Below are 21,793 nucleotides of genomic sequence, written 5' to 3' on the forward strand. Positions count from 1 at the left end.
TGACCTATGAGGCCAAGGGAATGAACAATGTGGAAGTTTGTCATTTAGGTAGTGATGAACATTGATGCTCCAATGAGGGGGTATCGGATCCCGTTCTTTTCCATAATTCCTCCCGAATGTACTCTGTACCATTGTAACAGATAAACATCTCACATTTCCAACACACAAAAACTCTTTTCTTACTTGCAATTTTATCCAGACACTGCACTTGCAATGTCAGCAGATGGTCACAATGCAACTGGGTGAGACCACAGTTCTACTCATGCACCTAGCATATTTATACATTTAATACTTCAAAGAAAGAAAAACTTTGAAAATGAATGACTCATTTATAGTAGTCCAGTATATGAAAACAAATCATAAAAGAAATCAATGCATTTCTATTAATGAGAAATGTAGTGAGAAAATCCTAGAAGAGAGAAACCCACACCAACAACAACAGTTTATGCTAAGTAAGCCATAATAAAAAGGAAACAAAAGTAAGAAAATTAAATAAAATTAAAAGATGTGAAAAATGTGCCTCATTAGATGCATTTATAACAATGTATACTATAGTTACACATCTAATTTCTTTCAGACTGTCAATTATCTCCACATATTTGGCCAACAGAAGACATATGTATTTTGAATAAATCAGATTTTGGCTCACTGTGTTATTTCCTGTCACTAATCTAGGAAATGGCATATTGAACTTACCTATAGTATTGTTGTATGATCTCAGGAGTCTCAGCCATTCGATGGACTAATTTGTCTAATTCAGTCAAATTCATAGAATCCACACCATAAGCTTCTCGGAAAGAGTAAAGTTTGTACCAGTTAGGTTCAGTATTTGGTTCAAGGTTTGCTTCAGTGAGATTGAACATCCAAGAAGTGTAATCCACAACAGCCTATATTTGAGATGAAAAATTTTACTACAGTCTGCATACTTACAATTCTTTAGTTTTTTTTAATATCTTAATGCTTTTGAGATTGAATCTGTTCCTTTTTAATTAATTAGAGCAAAATACAAACAAGTAAAGGTAATACAAAAATTACAGACTGCAAAAATAATAGGTTTTTCTTGTTACTGTTTAAAAATGGGGAAAAGCTTCAGACATTTTTAATAGCTAAGCAGATAACATGGATGAAAAAATAGCAGATAAGTAGTTTACTGAAACTCAAAGTAACAATAACAACTGTTAGAACTGCTCAGCAAAACAACAAATTTTGGAAAAGTGAGTTGAATCCTTATTGTTATATCCTTACTGCAGTTTTTATGTGCATAGTATGGGAGAATGAATCAACTGAGTTAGTGAGGAATGAGAGACAAATGTTGATGATTTGTCCATTAGCATTACACACTATTTTATTTTCTATATAGCAAAACCTAATACTTTTTATGAACTTAATCATCTGTGTGCAAACACCTTAATTTAGTTAGTTTTGTATGGATCATAAATCATATTCACAGTACTAAGATGTGAGATCCGGTCTGTAGGGTAGATGAAGAAGAACAATCCAATGACGTTTTGTGAGCTCCATTTGGGTGCACAGACTTGCTGTGAAGCCTTGCATCGCCATAGACAAGGAGAAGTCCATTTGCACTTTTGTGGCAATGAATGCATCAAAGTCATTTCCTCAATTTTCTGACATTAACACAATACACTTTAGAGTCAATGGTTGCACCATGAGGGAAGAAATCAAGGAGAAGACTGTTGTCATGACTTTACTGGTAGAGGGTGTGGCTTTGAACTTTTCATTTGGAGGAGAGGTAATGTGGCACCATTCCATGGATTACTATTTTGTTTCTGGTTCAAAGTGATGAACTATGTTTCATTGCCTGTGACAATGATTGACAAAAAATTGCCACAATCAGCCTCCTAACATGCAAGCAGTTCTGCATAGTGATTCTTCATTGCTTGTTATATCTTTTGTTAGGTGGCAAGGATCCCAATGGGCACGCATCTTTGAGTATACAAACTCTCTGAATGAGTGTGTCAGCCCAACCAACAGAGAAGTCCAATTGAGTAGTGAGTTCTTTGATTGTGATCCATGAATCACTTCAAACGAGAGTGTCCACACATTCCAACATTGCAGGAGTCACAGCAATGTGTAGCCGGCTGGCATGCAAGAGATCAGACAGGTTTGCATGACCTTGTTTGGATGATGACAGTTGCCCGCCCAATTTCTTCGCTGCCAGGCCCCTGTAGAAATTCTGCAAGTGTCTATGAATATCTGTGGTGCTCTGGTTTTCTACTAAAAGAAGCTCAATGGCAGCTCTCTGCTTGGAATGCACCTCTGTTACAGGCACCATTTTGAAGGCTATGTATAGTGCTGGACCTATCAGTACTTCATGAAACTATACAGGCTGAAGCGGAAATATTCCATGATGACCCAGAACAAATTCTGCATTTTTTCAACTGAAAGTAGTTAAGAAAAAATGTGTTCTATTAGTTACTGAACTCCATTCATGTTGAACAATTTATCATTTGTTCAGCTGTTACAAATTTTCATTTAAGTCCTGTGTACAATGTTTGTTAACTATTTACAAGATTATTAATTTTTAATTCTTTGGAGGCTAGTATGCACAGTGACCATTGAACACTCAAATCTAAAGGACACCAGTCAGTCACAGTTACAAAATCCATAATTTGTTGCAGATTTAGTTTTCGAGAATAACATAGTCATCACTGGTGCATCACCAGAAGAGTCATAAGATTACCAACTAGTCAGAGCATAAATTTGTGGCAAATGACACTATCCTTTATATGGTAGAAACAAAAACTTAATTATTCGCAAAATACTGTGATTCACACAGTCACATGCCTTAATTAGTTTACAGAAAATACCAATTTGCAATATTTTATTATTTAATGCTTGTAAAATTTGGTGAGTGAATGTATAAATGACATTCTCAGTAGAACAACTATTCTAACTGTAATTTGCTTATCATAATATTGTTGCTCAGGTGAGATACTATTGTAGAATATATCACCTTCTCGAAAATTTTGGAAAATGATGTCAGGTGTGGCAGATATATAGGCAGCTTTAGGCCTCAGGTATTGTGAGAATGGAAGCTAAGCTGGTGGTACCATTCCCTCCTACATTGTTCAGGGGAATTTGTACTGTGTGGGAGAGGAAACAATGAGCTTTGGGTAGCGAAGCTTTAAGATTTTTCAAATGTTTTTCTTACTTACAAGTTAAAGTTGCAAAACAAGAATGGGTGTGTTTGAGTCTTTTGTGCAACACATGCAGAAGTAGTGAGGCATATTGCACTCAAAGCAAAGCTTAAGGGGGCAATTTCAAACTAAAATACTTTCTTTATGTCTGCCCCCGGTAGATGAATGGTCAACGTGACGGATTGTCAATCTTCTGGGCCTGGGTTTGATTCCCAGCTGGGTCAGGGAATTTTCTCTGCCCATGGACTGGGTGTTGTTCTGTCCTCATCATCATCCTATCATCCTCATCAACTGCAGGTCGCTGAAGTGACATCAAATTGAAAGACCGGCATCTGGCGAACGGTCTGCCCAGTGGGAGGCCCTAGCCTTACGATTAAATAAATAAATACTTTCTTTATAATATTAAACATTTACACTATTGGTAATCATAAACATATAAACTACAATAAACATATAAGACTAACCCCCCATGAAACATGGATCTTGCCATTGGCGGGGAGGCTTGCGTGCCTCAGCGATACAGATAGCTGTACTATAGGTGCAACCACAATGGAGGGGTATCTGCTGAGAGGCCAGACAAACGTGTGGTTCCTGAAGAGGGCCAGCAGCCTTTTCAGTAGTTGCAGGGGCAACAGTCTGGATGACTGACTGATGTGGCCTTGTAACATTAACCAAAACGGCCTTGCTGTGCTGGTACTGCGAATGGCTGAAAGCAAGGAGAAACTACACTCGTAATTTTTCCCAAGGGCATGCAGCTTTACTGTATGGTTAAATGATGATGGCGTCCTCTTGGGTAAAATATTCTGGAGGTAAAATAGTCCCCCATTTGGAACTCCGGGCAGGGACTACTCAGGAGGACATAGTTATCAGGAGAAAGAAAACTGGCATTCTACAGAACGGACTGTGGGATGTCAGATCCCTTAATTGGTCAGGTAGGTTAGAAACTTTAAAAAGGGAAATGGATCTGTTAAAGTTAGATATAGTGGGAAGTAGTGAAGTTCAGTGGCACAATACTTATGGTCACGTGAATATAGGGTTATAAATACAAAATCGAGTAGGGATAATGCAGGAGTAGGTTTAATAATGAATAAAAAAATAGGAGTGTGGGTAAGCTACTATGAGCAGCATAGTGAATGCCTTATTGTAGCCAAGATAGCTACAAAGCCCACATCTACCACAGTAGTACAAGTTTATATGCCAACTAGCTCCACAGATGATGAAGAGATTGAAGAAATGTATGATGTGATAAAAGAATTTATTCAGATAATTAAGGGAGATGAAAATTTAATAGTCATGAGGGACTGGAATTTGACAGTAGGAAAAGGAGGAGAAGAAAAAGCAGTAGGTGAATATGGAATGGGGGTAAGAAATGAAGGAGGAAGCCACCTGGTAGAATTTTGCATAGATCATAACTTAATTATAGCTAACACTTGGTTTCAGAATCATGACAGAAGGTTGTATATGTGGAAGAGGCCTGGAGACACTGGAACATTTCAGATAGATTATATAATGGTAAGACAGAGATTTAGGAACCAGGTTTTAAATTGTGAGGCATATCCAGGGGCAGATGTGGATTCTGATCACAATTTATTGGTTATGAACTGTAGATTAAAACTAAAGAAAGTGCAAAAAGATGGCATTTTAAGGAGATGGGATGTGGATAAACTAAAGGAACCAGACATTGAAGAGAATTTCTGAGAGATCATTAGGGAACGACTGACAAGAATGGAGGAAAGAAATACAGTAGAAGAAGAATGGGTAGCTTTGAGTGATGAAACAGTGAAGGCAGCAGAGGATGAAGTAGGTAAAAAGATAAGGGCTATTATCAATCCTTCGGTAATGGAGGAGATATTGAATTTAATTGATGAAAGGAGAAAATATAAAAATGCAGCAAATAAAGCAGACACAAAGGAATACAAATGTCTCAAAAATGAGATCGACAGGAAATGCCAAATTTGCTAAGCAGGGATGGCTAGAGGACAAATGTAAGGATGTAGAGGAATATATCTCTGGGAGTAAGATAGATACAGCCTACAGGAAAATTAAAGAGACCTTTGTAGAAAAGAGAACTACCTGTATGAATATCAAGAGCTCAGATGGAAGGCCAGTTCTGGGCTGGGAAGGGCAGGTGGGAAAGTGGAGGGAGTATATAGAGCGTCGATACAAGGGTGATGTAATGATACTGTGAGAAGAATTTGACAGGGCACTGAAAGACTAAGTCGAAACAAGGGCCCGGGAGTAGACAACATTACATTTGAACTACTGATAGCCTTGGGAGAGTCAACCACAACAAAACTCTGCCATCAGGTAAGCAAGCTGTAAGGGACAGGCAAAATAACCTCAGACTTCAGGAAGAATATAATTATTCCAATCCCAAGGAAAGCAGGTGTTGACAGGTGTGAAAATTACTGAACTCTCAGTTTAATAAGTTATGGCTGCAAAATACTGACACATATTCTGTACAGACAAATGGAAGAAGTGTTAGAAACCGACCTCAGGAAAGATCAGGTTGGATTCTGTTGAAATGTTGGAACACGTGAGGCACTACTGACCCTATGACTTATCTTAGAAGATAGATTAAGGCAAGGCAAACCTATGTTTCTAGCATTTGTAGACTTAGAGAAAGCTTTTGACAATGTTGTCTGGAATACTCTCTTTCAAATTTTGAAGGTGGCAGGGGTAACATACAGGGAGTGAAAGGCTATTTACAATTTGTGCAGAAACCAGATGGCAGTTATAACAGTCGAGGGACATGAAAGGGAAACAGAGGTTGGGAAGGGAGTGAGACAGGGTTGTAAGCTATCCCTGATGTTATTCAATCTGTCTATTGAGGAAGCAGTGAAGGAAACAAAAGAAAAATTTGTAGTAGGATTTAAAATCCATGGAGAAGAAATAAAAACTTTGAGGTTTGCTGATGACATTGTGATTCTGTCACAGACAGCAAAGGAGCTGGAAGAGCAGTTGAATGGAATGGACATTGTCTTGAAAGGAGGATATAAGGTGAACATCAACAAAAACAAAATGAGGATAATGGAATGTAGTCGCATTAAATCAGTTGCTCCTGAGAGAATAAGATTAGGAAATGAGACACTTAAAGTAGTAGATGAGTTTTGCTAGTTAGGGAGCAAAATAACTGATGATGGTTGAAGTAGAGAGGATATAAAATGTAGACTGGCAATGGCAAGGAAAGCGCTTCTGAAGATGAGAAATTTGTTAACATCGAGTATAGATTTAAGTGTCAGGAAGTCCTTTCTGGAAGTATTTGTATGGAAGTGAAACATGAATGGTAAATAGTTTAGACAAGAAGATACTAGCAACTTTCAAAATGTGCTGCTACAGAAGAATGCTGAAGATTAGATGAGTAGATCACGTAACTAATGAGGAGGTACTGAATAGAATTGGGGAGAAGAGGAATTTATGGCACAAATTGAATAGAAGAAGGGATCAGTTGATAGGACAAATTCTGAAGCGTCAAGGGATCACCAATTTAGTATTGGAGGTAAGTTTGGAGGGAAAAAATCACAGAGGGAGACAAGGAATGAATACACTCAGCAAATTCAGAAGGATGTAGGTTGCAGTAGTTACTCAGAGATGAAGAATTTTGCACAGGATAGGGGTGCATGGAGAGCTGCATCAAACCAGTCTCTGGACTGAAGACCATAACATCAACAACAAGACTATAATAATCAACAATGCCTGACAAAAAGAATGAAGCACCTTGAGGGGAGGAGAAAATGAAAAGGAGCTTCACGAGTTGAGTGACTGTGTCATGATATTTCAGCAATTACCAATTTACCAAGACAATGTCATTATGGTAACTGATTTCTGCCATAGAGCCTTGATACATGCACAGAGTCAGTTGGGAAGAGTGTCGTAAGTCTGAGCTGGTCTCGCAAGTTTCTCCAGGGGTGGATTTGGGGATCTTGCCAGCTACGAAACTATCTCAACATCACGCAGACAGTTCATAAAGAAATGTACTATGTGTTGTCAACCATTATCCTGGTGAAAATGTTACCATAACAACACCACATGAGAGGTAACATATGGGGGTGCAGGTTGTCCTTCACATACCATTGTGCCCTCAGAGCCCCCTTGTTCACCACTACCCATGACCTGAAGTCATACCCCATGGCTCCCCACACCACAACACCAGGAGTAACACCACAGTGTCCCTCCAAAACACTGGAAGAATGGGACCTCTTCCCATATTGCTACCATAATCGCCAAACATAATCATCAATGGTAGTGCAGAACTGCATTTCACCAATGAACACAATGCGATGACATTCAACAGCAGTCTCTGCTTCCCAGTAACAGCAAAACTCCAAACACAGCCAGGATGCAGCATGGCATGCTAAGGCTCTAGTCCAGTTTCTGCTAGTCTCTGACCAACAGTGTGCAATGACGCACTGTGTTGCTGGGAGACCGCACTTGTTCTCTTATGCTGGCACAACTTTTAAGGGGATGTGATATGCTTGGTGAACATTACGGAGATCCTTCCTTGTGGTGGTCAGATGTGGTTGACTGAACATTGACGATGAGTAAGCCTATCCTCAGATTCTCATGCAGTCCATCATCAGGCCACTGTCACATCTGAAAGCCCCACAAAACTGCATAATATTGCATGATTCAACCAGATGGCCAAATGGAGATCCTACAATGAAGCCTCTTTCAAATTAAGTCAGGTGCTGCTAATGCTGTCCCACACAAGGAAGTGGCATCTACGTGTCCTTCACAGTGATCACTCTACATCTGAATGCTGCCCACACCCTTTATATACCCTCAAGGCCTGCTAACAACACAAGACATGAACAACACAAATGCACTCTGGTACCCATTCTACCTGTCACAGATCGTTTATGTATACATCAGCTATGGGTATTTGATGTAGTTACAGTAATGTCTGACCATATCTTCTGGGTGCTTCACTTTTATGTCGGGCTGTGTGTCTATGTGAAGAAGTAACATGCCAAATGTTCAAAAGAACCTGAACCAAGGGAAATAACAGTGTGGAAAGTGACCAGTCTCAGTGAGGCAGGATACTGGAACTGACACTGCACAAATTGTCTGTGTCAGAAGACAGAAGGCTGCCATGAACGATACACTAAACAGAGGCCAGTGAGTGCCAACCATACTGCTACAGCTGATGGGGTTTCCACACAACAGTTGCAGATATCAACTCACCAGCATTGTGTGTAACTGTAACTGCTCATGGTCTGTAACTGCTCACAGTTTAGTAGTGATTGTTCATAGTTCAAGTTCACTATTTATGTTGTTTGCAGACTATAACTAACTGTTTACAAAATGCATTGATCTTTAATTTAAGGAGTTTTTTCTCAGTGCCACTGCTAAGATAATAGATTCTTCATTTATGAACTTCCTTTCTAAAATCTTAGAAGGGAGCAATTACCAAGCAGTTGGGAGTCTGTTAAAAGTCAACTTGTCAACATACATAAAAAATTTGGTGAACAAGAAAACTTTATTGAATTGTGATGAGCAAAAAATATTTATTTGCAACCTTTTTGAAGTATACTAGTTAATAATTTAAGTAACAAATATTCACTGTCTCATGCCTCTGATGTCAATTCAGCATATTTTCTTCCAAGAAGTTGTCAAGCAGCTTTCAACAGTGTTGTCAAAAGTGACATGATCAGAGCTGAAGTTAATATGGAGTAAGGGGATAAACATAGCCCTTTTACTTTTCAATGAGTTACTGTTAGAGCCCAATATGAGGGCTGGGATAATTGTGACTCACGCAGAAAGTGAAAGCAAGGTTTGGCTATGGCCTGTCTGCCACCAGCCACAGAGAATTTAATCTAAGCTACAGCTTTATAAATGCTAGCAGAGCTGGAACACAAAAGCACTATTTGATTATAAGTGAAGATGCACATGACAATGAATTGTGGTTGCTGAACTGTTGTTCTGACAGTAATGAGAAGGCAGTCATGCAACATTTTACCACTTGGTAAAAGCAGAAATATCAAAGAATGACTAATTTGATTAGAACTTTGATCAATAGAATGATGACAATCACACAACTGAGCAGAAGTGTTACAGATTATCCAGATGGCAAAGATATTTGTGATGTAAGTTTGGGAGTATAGATGGCATAGGGATGAATTTGGATATTGTGTGGGTTGGGTGGGTGACAGAACACTATTTTGGGTGATGGTGATCAAATTTTCGTACCAATGTTTGTTGGAACAGTTATTTTCTGAGTAGCTTATTATCCAATCCTCCTAATAAGTCCTTAGTAACAGCAGGTTATTGTAATGAAGGTAAATTACTCACTCCTGTATTTCCATCCACTTTGTACACTTTGTAATTTGGATTTACATTACTTGCTGTCACAACACTTCCTCCATTGTAACCAACAATGCTAGCCCTAGATCTATCATCAGAAGCATAGTGCAGCTGAAAAATGTCTTTGTGTGAGTGTCCATTGAATACAGCTGCTATGGTATACTCAAATCTGAAAATGAATATAAAGATGAACAATAAAAATTAATAATAAAGATTAGCAATAATAACACAGCAAAAGTTTAAAAGAGTGCAAATGGTAACAGAATAAATCAATACTGAACAACAAGAAAAATCAAAAAGGAAATTTTCACAAAATCGGTAAACATGTGGCAGCATGTATACATAATACGTTCCAAAATGCCATGCACAAATACGGTGTTTTCCAGTGCTCACACCTCTGGTTCTGATGGTGATAAAAAGTTAGGTGAAGTGTTTTGGATAGCTCTTGTGTTAGGGACCATTTGTACACCCAACAGAAGGATTGTCTTAGTGTCACTATCCTACGCATAGGGATGAAATATTAATATTACACTTCCTTCTGCTTAGGAAAATGGAGCAAATTGGTTGGTCCTTTTTGTGTTTCATGTGGTCTATGGTGGGTTTGATGGGACTTACAGAGGCACTATTAATTCATGGGCAGTTCCCACAAAAAGTATTTTTTTACTATACTTTGGCCATCACCATTGAACCAAGACGGCTAAGTAAAGCAAATGGTTGAAATTCCCAAGATCCTGATTTTGGATAACCTTGAAAATTTTCTTGATGTCTTTAACTGTTTCCAAGATACAGAGATTCAGAGTTACCCTACTTGTACACATAAAATACATGTATAAAATCCAATGTGAGACAAAAACAAAGTTTATAAAATAACTTAGCATGGAGAACTATGATGTAAAGTGCCTTTGTTATCTTCAGGGAATCTCACATTGTAGTACTGAAGCACACACAAATTTTTTTTTTGTTCATAAGCTCTGGTTTGAGCTGTAAAATTACTTTTGCATTATTTCAATTTCACATAAAAATCTGCCTAAATTTTACTGACCAATACATTTCTTTTCGTATAAGTTACATGCCCAGCTGCAACAGGGAATAAAAGGGAACCCATGGAAAAAGTCTCCTTTCAGAGCACAAAAAATGTGAATATGTTTCCATTTTTTTTTAAAGCTTCTGACTGAAGAGTGGGGTACTACCTTCTTCAGCACCTTTAAAAATTTTCCCAAAAAGTTTGGCTTGCAAACATATGTGCACTATTTTATGCTGAGACAGGAAGATAGCAGACAGTGGTTGTGTTACAGAACGAGCAAAGGAGACATTGGCAGTGTGAGAGGAAGAGCAGGACACAGTGGCAGTGAAACATGATGACAGTGACAGAACAGCACTAGGAAAAGAATGAAGGAGACAGTGCTGGGTTGGGTGTGTGTGTGGGGGGGGGGGGGGGGATGAATAAAGAGAAAGTGAGAAGTGGGGGAGAGCCAGTGATAATGAGAGACAGAGTGTATGACAATGACAACAAGAAAGAGAGACAGATAGTGATAGCGAGAAGAGACTGCAGCAGTAGGAAGGAAGGATTGAGATATTAGCAATAAGAGATAGCAAAGAAACAGTGACAGTGAATGGAGATTGTAGTAGTAGGTCACAACAAAGGGGGCTGAAAAGGACAAAATGACATATAGATACAGAGAGATAATGACAATGAGTGATTGAGAAAGGGCAACTGGGAGTTGGTGGGTATGACCAACTTACAACAGTGGACTAGTGGATATGAGTGGGTTACAGTAAAGGGAGCTTGTGGAAGTTTGAGGTGAGTTGTGTGTTTAAAATAAATAAAAAAAAATGTTTGCATCCAAAGTTTTTGGAAAAAACTTTAAAGGTGCTGGGAAGGGAGAATTAGACAGCTTGTATCCTACTTTTCAGTCACAGTCTTTTAAATAAACAGGAACATATTCACCTTTTTTGTGCACCAATAGTAGTATTTTTCTGTTGGTGAAATACTGATCTCAGAGGAAACTAAAGCACAAAACTAAGCTTCTAATGTATTAAAATACAAGTAATATGAATACAGGGTGAAGGAGAAGTGGAAAATATTAATTAACAAGGAAACACACAAATAATCGTATTTGTTCCTTGTTTTCAATACAAAGATATAAAGATAATGAAAATTTATTACAAAAGAACATAATTTTCTGGAAATATGAGGAGTCTAAATGGGTATAAAATATCCACAGCAAAGAATAAATAAAGTGGACCACAATGGAGAACACAAACCCCTCTTTTTTGCTAAAAAAAGTTTGGCTCATCTATTCTCTCTGAAATACCCAATATGTGTACTGAAGAAGTATAATGACGCCATAAAAGTTAATTTTCAAGAGGCAAGCCTTATATTTCTCACTTAAGAAATGTAATGCTAAAGGTAAATTAAATTGTGGTTATGATTCTTCGCTATGACCATTCAAAAAAATATTACGAACATTGAAGAGGCAGATTAATGAATACATCTAAATAAATTTCATATTTTTTAGTACAGCATAATTTAGTTTTAGAAGACAGAAGTAGGAGATCTACCATAACAGAGCACCTAGCAGAAGACTATTTAAGGACTTGAATACTGTTGACTGTAAAATTACAGAAAATAGTTGGAGTCACACTGTATAAGAAATATGAAAAGTATCTGATAAGTAAATTTGATGAAGAAAAAATGCCACTCTTGGTGGTCAGCATCCAGTTCCTCATCTCAGTTGAAGATGAAATGGTATCTAGCAAAATCCAGTCCCACCAATAGATTTCATGGAAATGCAATTTTAAAAAATGAGGTTTTAGCAATACTATTACTGTATGCAGTGTGGCCTTGAACAGGTAGCATGAACTCTGCATTGCATTGGAGCTGTCCCATTAACTCAGTGAAACAAGGAAATGCCATGGGGAATGGATATACAGACTTGCCATTGTTCAAGTTATGTTCATGCCAAACATTTTATTTTTATTTATTTATTTTATTTTTATTTCTTTCCGCCAGTTAAAGCATCAAATTGTATCCAGTTTACACCTCCACAACACAGAATCTTGTGTATATCTTTCTGTTACTGTTGCCTTCGTCTAAACATTAAGACATAACATGAACTTCTTATAGATGTAAATGACCACTTTGTTTCCTCCATAATGCAAGTGAAGTGAATAGAAAATAATAGTGGATACAGTACCCATCTATACAATGATGCAGAAAAAACACAATAGGTAGTCTTCACTAGATCACATGGTATGCTACGCACAAGAATTCCATTCTGTGCATTTGGCATCCAGGCATATTTTCACAGAGCTGGTATGTACATGTACAAGCAAGATTCATTTTAGAGTAGATCTTTGAAATGACCACTTACATTTGCAAACACTTCTCCACTAACTGGATCATACTTTGCTGGACCCTATGCAACACATCTGCATCCATCACTGTCAAAGCACCATGCATGCAAGCTGTTAGGTCAAGTACATCAATGGCTGGAGTACTATAAATTTGCTCCTTTATGTGTCCACACAAATAAAAATCTAGTGATTTAAGGTCTGGGGAACGTGGAGGCCAGGACATTAGGTCTCCATTTCCATTTCATGGAAATACTTCATTTTAATAGTTAAGCATGTGCATTTCAAAGCATGGTGGTACACCATCAGGCTGAAATCAAAGCTGTTGCTGAACACCAAATAAAATGTTTTCTAATTTGTCAAGCAAAGTATTGGAAAGAAACATACGATACAGGGTTGCATTCAACTTATCCAGCAATAGGTAAGGGACCCAAAAGCAATCTTCCCATTATTCCAGCCTGCAGGTTTATGCCAAAGTGTGCATGAAAGACACATTCAAAGGTGACATGTGGACTGTGTTCCAACTAATAGTGGCTATTGTGGAGGTCCAAAATACCTTCTTGAGTGAAGATAGATTCATCAGTCCATATCATGTTATTTATAAAATGTTGGTTATTTCCACTTGGTGCAAAAGCCATTCATGAAACTTAACTCATCAAATGCAGTCTTCTGGCTGCTGGTGTTGAGTTAATGTGTAATGATATGGTTGCAGTTCTTCATCATGCAACACTTCAACAACCAGTCCCTGAAATATCTGGAACTGCCTTGCACTATCATGGGTACTCCTCTGAGGTGATTGCTGAACTGTTTCAAGAAACACTTCCTCTGTCTATGGAGTGAATCTAATCCTTGGATGACTTTGTGCGAGATGTTATGGATTTTTTTCTATTCCAATCGTGCATGAATCATGGGAAGAATGACGGCTTCATTGCCTCTGCGTATGCTGCAATTAGCATAGTTTTGGTTTCATTGTCCCTACAGGAGCATTACATAGGAGGCTGAAGTATATCTCCAGATCCCTCACCTAGCACTGGATCTTGAAAGGTTTTAAGTAGGCTTTTGCAGTATAATTTGTCTCTATCTTTAACAGGTTTTCCAAGATTTTCAACATTTCCATCACAGATGGCAAATTTTAAAACACATCCCAATAGCGCCAGTGATTTGCAAAACTTAAATGGCAACCCTTGTATATGGGCAACAGGACAAGTCACAACATCTTGTGGCCATGTCAGCTGAGGTCGATGCTACAGCCTAACCTACACACTTACCACACTCACAATGAGATGGCTGAATGGCTGATGCTTGCCACTAGGACTTTGCTGTTTGTGTTCTGCATGCACACAATATACTTCCCTCTTACCATTTCCCTTGCCTCTATGATAATGAACAACATGTGATACCATCATATTAACAAACTAGGTTTCTATTTGAGGAACCAATACCTTCAAATCTGTGGAACATACTCACTGTTGAGATGACAAAATATAATGAATGGTTATCACCTTTGTTGTTTTTTGCACATATCCTCATGGACTAGTTTCCAAAAATGTCACTCCCCATTTTTCCTTATCTAACAGATCATCATATTTCCAAATTAACATCAACTTCAATACAATTTAATTTTAAAATTACTCAAGTGCTACCATTTGGGAAAATTGAAGGGTCAGCCCTGCAAGTATAGTCAAATTGCAATGAAAAATCTTCAAGTCCTTTCATTTCCTCTCATTCAGAAATGCTCTTTATCTACTGATAAACTAGACCAAACAATACAGTCTACCGCAAGTCACCACATACGTGGCCTAATGACCAAGCTGTGAAAATGATCTAGTTCTGTCATTATTTGTCATGACCATATAAGATGAGAAGATTATATTGCAGACCAATGTGAACAATAATCTGTTACATATTTTGTAATGTTTTTACAATGACATACCGATCAACTATTTTGTTGTATTCTCTTGACCATGTTGAATAGCAGGCACTAGATCCAGATGGCATATGGCTAAGAATGTGTACTTTTTCTCCTGCTGCTTCAGCTGCAAGTAATGTTTCTGCTAACCACTTGAGCTGTTCACTTGGGTCTGCAGGCTTGTAGTGAATCCACCTATGAAACAGTTATTGACGTACTGAATTTCAGAACCATGAAAATAAATCTGTTTTTATTTCATTCCTTTTCACACACACACACACACACACACACACACACACACACACACACACATATATATATATATATATATATATATATATATATATATATATATATATATATATATATATATATAGTTATAATAGAAGGAAACATTCCACGAAGGAAAAATATAACTGAAAACAAAGATGATGTGACTTACCAAATGAAAGTGCTGGCAGGTCGACAGACACACAAACGAACACAAACATACACACAAAATTCAAGCTTTCGCAACAAACTGTTGCCTCATCAGGAAAGAGGGAAGGAGAGGGAAAGACGAAAGGATGTGGGTTTTAAGGGAGAGGATAAGGAGTCATTCCAGTCCCGGGAGCGGAAAGACTTACCTTAGGGGGAAAAAAGTACTGGTATACACTCGCACACACACACACATATCCATCCACACATATACAGACACAAGCATGTCTGCTTGTGCCTGCTTGTGTCTGTATATGTGTGGATGGATATGTGTGTGTGTGCGAGTGTATACCCGTCCTTTTTTCCCCCTAAGGTAAGTCTTTCCGCTCCCGGGACTGGAATGACTCCTTACCCTCTCCCTTAAAACCCACATCCTTTCGTCTTTCCCTCTCCTTCCCTCTTTCCAGATGAGGCAACCGTTGGTTGCGAAAGCTTGAATTTTGTGTGTATGTTTGTGTTCGTTTGTGTGTCTGTCGACCTGCCAGCACTTTTATATATATATATATATATATATATATATATATATATATATATATATATATATATATATATATATATATATATATATATATAATAGAGGGAAACTATCCACGTGGGAAAAATATATCTAAAAAGAAAGATGATGAGACTTACCAAACAAAAGCGCTGGCAGGTCGATAGACACACAAACAAACACAAACATACACACAAAATTCTAGCTTTCGCAACCAATGGTTGCCTCGTCAGGAAAGAAGGAAGGAGAGGGAAAGACAAAAGGATTTGGGTTTTAAGGGAGAGGGTAAGGAGTCATTCCAATCCCGGGAGCGGAAAGACTTACCTTAGGGGGAAAAAAGGACAGGTATACACTCGCACACACACACATATCCATCCGCATATACACAGACACAAGCAGTAAGTCTGCTTGTGTCTGTGTATGTGTATATGCGGATGGATATGTGTGTGTGTGCGAGTGTATACCTGTCCTTTTTTCCCCCTAAGGTAAGTCTTTCCGCTCCCGGGATTGGAATGACTCCTTACCCTCTCCCTTAAAACCCAAATCCTTTTGTCTTTCCCTCTCCTTCCTTCTTTCCTGACGAGGCAACCATTGGTTGCGAAAGCTAGAATTTTGTGTGTATGTTTGTGTTTGTTTGTGTGTCTATCGACCTGCCAGCGCTTTTGTTTGGTAAGTCTATATATATATATATATATATATATATATATATATATATATATATATATATATATATATATATATATATTTTTATCTGCAGCAGTTCATAGTTGCTGAGGCACATTGAAACCGGTGAAGTGGTGATGTGAATGTAGTTTTAAAATAAGCGTAGTGGCATATACTCTGTGAAAATGGAAGACGAACTATATGGAATTAGTGCTGGCACTGCTGTTGACATTCAGCGAACTGATGGGCGTGTACACGCCGCTGTAGTTTCCGGGGTAAATCTCCAAACTCGTAGTGTGACGGTAGAATGGATAGAGAGAGGAGAGACGAAGGGTAAAGAGGTAAGTTTGTATCAATAGCTGAATCAAATGCGTAGTTTTACCTCACATAAATTGATTGCCCCCCCATGAACCATGGACCTGGCCATTGGTGGGGAGGCTTGCGTGCCTCAGCGATACAGATGGACGTACCGTAGGTGCAACCACAACGGAGGGGTATCTGTTGAGAGGCCAGACAAACATGTGGTTCCTGAAGAGGGGCAGCAGCCTTTTCAGTAGTTGCAGGGGCAACAGTCTGGATGATTGACTGATCTGGCCTTGTAACATTAACCAAAACGGCCTTGCTGTGCTGGTACTGCGAACGGCTGAAAGCAAGGGGAAACTACGGCCGTAATTTTTCCCGAGGACATGCAGCTCTACTGTATGATTAAATGATGATGGCGTCCTCTTGGGTAAAATATTCCGGAGGTAAAATAGTCCCCCATTCGGATCTCCGGGCGGGGACTACTCAGGAGGACGTCGTTACCAGGAGAAAGAAAACTGGCGTTCTACGGATCGGAGCGTGGAATGTCAGATCCCTTAATCGGGCAGGTAGGTTAGAAAATTTAAAAAGGGAAATGGATAGGTTAAAGTTAGATATAGTGGGAATTAGTGAAGTTCGGTGGCAGGAGGAACAAGACTTTTGGTCAGGTGATTACAGGGTTATAAATACAAAATCAAATAGGGGTAATGCAGGAGTAGGTTTAATAATGAATAAAAAAATAGGAGTGCGGGTTAGCTACTACAAACAGCATAGTGAACGCATTATTGTGGCCAAGATAGACACAAAGCCCATGCCTACTACAGTAGTACAAGTTTATATGCCAACTACCTCTGCAGATGATGAAGAAATAGATGAAATGTATGACGAGATAAAAGAAATTATTCAGGTAGTGAAGGGAGATGAAAATTTAATAGTCATGGGTGACTGGAATTCGTCAGTAGGAAAAGGGAGAGAAGGAAACATAGTAGGGGAATATGGATTGGGGGGAAGGAATGAAAGAGGAAGCCGCCTTGTAGAATTTTGCACAGAGCATAACTTAATCATAGCCAACACTTGGTTCAAGAATCATAAAAGAAGGTTGTATACCTGGAAGAATCCTGGAGATTCTAAAAGGTATCAGATAGATTATATAATGGTAAGACAGAGATTTAGGAACCAGGTTTTAAATTGTAAGACATTTCCTGGGGCAGATGTGGATTCTGACCACAATCTATTGGTAATGAACTGCAGATTGAAACTGAAGAAACTGCAAAAAGGTGGGAATTTAAGGAGATGGGACCTGGATAAACTGAAAGAACCAGAGGTTGTAGAGAGTTTCAGGGAGAGCATAAGGGAACAATTGACAGGAATGGGGGAAAGAAATACAGTAGAAGAAGAATGGGTAGCTCTGAGGGATGAAGTAGTGAAGGCAGCAGAGGATCAAGTAGGTAAAAAGACGAGGGCTAGTAGAAATCCTTGGGTAACAGAAGAAATATTGAATTTAATTGATGAAAGGAGAAAATATAAAAATGCAGTAAATGAAGCAGGCAAAAAGGAATACAAACGTCTCAAAAATGATATCGACAAGAAGTGCAAAATGGCTAAGCAGGGATGGCTAGAGGACAAATGTAAGGATGTAGAGGCTTGTCTCACTAGGGGTAAGATAGATACTGCCTACAGGAAAATTAAAGAGACCTTTGGAGAGAAGAGAACCACTTGTATGAATATCAAGAGCTCAGATGGCAACCCAGTTCTAAGCAAAGAAGGGAAGGCAGAAAGGTGGAAGGAGTATATAGAGGGTTTATACAAGGGCGATGTACTTGAGGACAATATTATGGAAATGGAAGAGGATGTAGATGAAGACGAAATGGGAGATAAGATACTGCGTGAAGAGTTTGACAGAGCACTGAAAGACCTGAGTCGAAACAAGGCCCCGGGAGTAGACAACATTCCATTTGAACTACTGATGGCCTCAGGAGAGCCAGTCATGAAAAAACTCTACCATCTGGTGAGCACGATGTATGAGACAGGCGAAATACCCTCAGACTTCAAGAAGAATATAATAATTCCAATCCCAAAGAAAGCAGGTGTTGACAGATGTGAAAATTACCGAACTATCAGTTTAATAAGTCACAGCTGCAAAATACTAACGCGAATTCTTTACAGACGAATGGAAAAACTAGTAGAAGCCGACCTCGGGGAAGATCAGTTTGGATTCCGTAGAAATGTTGGAACACGTGAGGCAATACTGACCTTACGACTTATCTTAGAAGAAAGATTAAGAAAAGGCAAACCTACATTTCTAGCATTTGTAGACTTAGAGAAAGCTTTTGACAATGTTAACTGGAATACTCTCTTTCAAATTCTGAAGATGGCAGGGGTAAAATACAGGGAGCGAAAGGCTATTTACAGTTTGTACAGAAACCAGATGGCAGTTATAAGAGTCGAGGGGCATGAAAGGGAAGCAGTGGTTGGGAAAGGAGTAAGACAGGGTTGTAGCCTCTCCCCGATGTTATTCAATCTGTATATTGAGCAAGCAGTAAAGGAAACAAAAGAAAAATTCGGAGTAGGTATTAAAGTTCATGGAGAAGAAGTAAAAACTTTGAGGTTCGCCGATGACATTGTAATTCTGTCAGAGACAGCAAAGGACTTGGAAGAGCAGTTGAACGGAATGGACAGTGTCTTGAAAGGAGGATATAAGATGAACATCAACGAAAGCAAAACGAGGGTAATGGAATGTAGTCAAATTAAGTCGGGTGATGCTGAGGGAATTAGATTAGGAAATGAGACACTTAAAGTAGTAAATGAGTTTTGCTATTTAGGGAGTAAAATAACCGATGATGGTCGATGTAGAGAGGATATAAAATGTAGACTGGCAATGGCAAGGAAAGCGTTTCTCAAGAAGAGGAATTTGTTAACATCGAGTATAGATTTAAGTGTCAGGAAGTCGTTTCTGAAAGTATTTGTATGGAGTGTAGCCATGTATGGAAGTGAAACATGGACGATAACTAGTTTGGACAAGAAGAGAATAGAAGCTTTCGAAATGTGGTGCTACAGAAGAATGCTGAAGATAAGGTGGGTAGATCACGTAACTAATGAGGAGGTTTTGAATAGGATTGGGGAGAAGAGAAATTTGTGGCACAACTTGACTAGAAGAAGGGATCGGTTGGTAGGACATGTTTTGAGGCATCAAGGGATCACAAATTTAGCATTGGAGGGCAGTGTGGAGGGTAAAAATCGTAGAGGGAGACCAAGAGATGAATACACTAAGCAGATTCAGAAGGACGTAGGTTGCAGTAGATACTGGGAGATGAAGAAGCTTGCACAGGATAGAGTAGCATGGAGAGCTGCATCAAACCAGTCTCAGGACTGAAGACCACAACAACACACACACACACACATATATATATATATATATATAGTTATAGTTATAATAGAAGGAAACATTCCACGAGGGAAAAATATACCTAAAAACAAAGTTGATGTGACTTACCAAATGAAAGTGCTGGCAGGTCGACAGACACACAAACGAGCACAAACATACACACAAAATTCAAGCTTTCACAACAAACTGTTGCCTCATCAGGAAAGAGGGAAGGAGAGGGAAAGACGAAAGGATGTGGGTTTTAAGGGAGAGGGTAAGGAGTCATTCCAGTCCCGGGAGCGTAAAGACTTACCTTAGGGGGAAAAAGGGACAGGTATACACTCGCACACACACACATATCCATCCACACATATACAGACACAAGCAGACATATTTCCACCTAAGGTAAGTCTTTCCGCTCCCAGGACTGGAATGACTCCTTACCCTCTCCCTTAAAACCCACATCCATTCGTCTTTCCCTCTCCTTCCCTCTTTCCTGATGAGGCAACCATTGGTTGCGAAAGCTAGAATTTTGTGTGTATGTTTGTGTTTGTTTGTGTGTCTATCGACCTGCCAGCACTTTTGTTTGGTAAGTCTCATCATCTTTCTTTTTAGATATATTTTTCCCACGTGGAACGTTTCCCTCTATTATATTCATATCATTAATTTGAACCCAACAATTACGTTTGTTATTGTCACTGTCACATTTCGAAGTCTTTTCTGTTGTATTATTTCCTCCTTCTGTTGGCCTTTACAAATGTCTGCTTGTGCCTGTATATGTGTGGATGGATATGTGTGTGTGTGCGAGTGTATACCTGTCCTTTTTCCCCCTAAGGTAAGTCTTTCCGTTCCCGGGATTGGAATGACTCCTTACCCTCTCCGTTAAAACCCAGATCCTTTCGTCTTTCCCTCTCCTTCCCTCTTTCGTGATGAGGCAACCATTGGTTGCGAAAGCTAGAATTTTGTGTGTATGTTTGTGTTTGTTTGTCTGTCTATTGACGTGCCAGCGCTTTTGTTTGGTAAGTCTCATCATCTTTCTTTTTAGATATATTTTTTCCAAGTGGAATGTTTCCCTCCCTCCCTCTCTCTCTCTCTCTCTCTCTCTCTCTCTATATATATATATATATATTTAAAAACAAAGATGATGTGACTTACCAAATGAAAGTGCTGGCAGGTCGACAGACACACAAACAAACACAAACATACACACAAAATTCAAGCTTTCGCAACCAACGGTTGCCTCGTCAGGAAAGAGGGAAGGAGAAGGAAAGACAAAAGGATATGGGTTTTAAAGGAGAGGGTAAGGAGTCATTCCAATCCCGGGAGCGGAAAGACTTACCTTAGGGGGAAAAAAGGACAGGTATACACTCGCACACACACACATATCCATCCACACATACACAGACACAAGCAAGTCTCCTTGTGTCTGTGTATGTGTGGATGGATATGTGTGTGTGTGCGAGTGTATACCTGTCCTTTTTTCCCCCTAAGGTAAGTCTTTCCGCTCCCGGGATTGGAATGACTCCTTACCCTCTCCTTTAAAACCCATATCCTTTTGTCTTTCCTTCTCCTTCCCTCTTTCCTGACGAGGCAACCGTTGGTTGCGAAAGCTTGAATTTTGTGTGTATGTTTGTGTTTGTTTGTGTGTCTGTCGACCTGCCAGCACTTTCATTTGGTAAGTCACATCATCTTTGTTTTTAAATATATTATTCCTTCGTGGAATGTTTCCTTCTATTATAACTATATATATATATATATATATATATATATAT

The 21,793-nt window shown here is 38.9% G+C and overlaps 1 protein-coding gene across 4 annotated transcripts in view; it reads right to left on the bottom strand.

Annotated features, from left to right (window-relative positions):
* LOC126161620 (sphingomyelin phosphodiesterase-like) overlaps nucleotides 1–21,793 on the bottom strand; it is a 361,860-nt gene that overhangs the window by 200,039 nt on the left and 140,028 nt on the right. For 3 of the 4 annotated variants that reach the window (XM_049917579.1, XM_049917581.1, XM_049917577.1), the window contains 3 exons: nucleotides 14,749–14,919; nucleotides 9,450–9,630; nucleotides 697–887 (listed from right to left, as the gene is read on the bottom strand). The exons of the other annotated variant lie outside the window; for it this stretch is intronic. In XM_049917579.1, coding sequence (XP_049773536.1) covers nucleotides 697–887; nucleotides 9,450–9,630; nucleotides 14,749–14,919 — 543 coding nt within the window. The remainder of the gene's footprint in view (nucleotides 1–696; nucleotides 888–9,449; nucleotides 9,631–14,748; nucleotides 14,920–21,793) is intronic. 4 annotated transcript variants of the gene reach the window in all.

This window comes from Schistocerca cancellata, chromosome 2, assembly GCF_023864275.1.
Source record: "Schistocerca cancellata isolate TAMUIC-IGC-003103 chromosome 2, iqSchCanc2.1, whole genome shotgun sequence".
Lineage (NCBI taxonomy): Eukaryota > Metazoa > Arthropoda > Insecta > Orthoptera > Acrididae > Schistocerca > Schistocerca cancellata.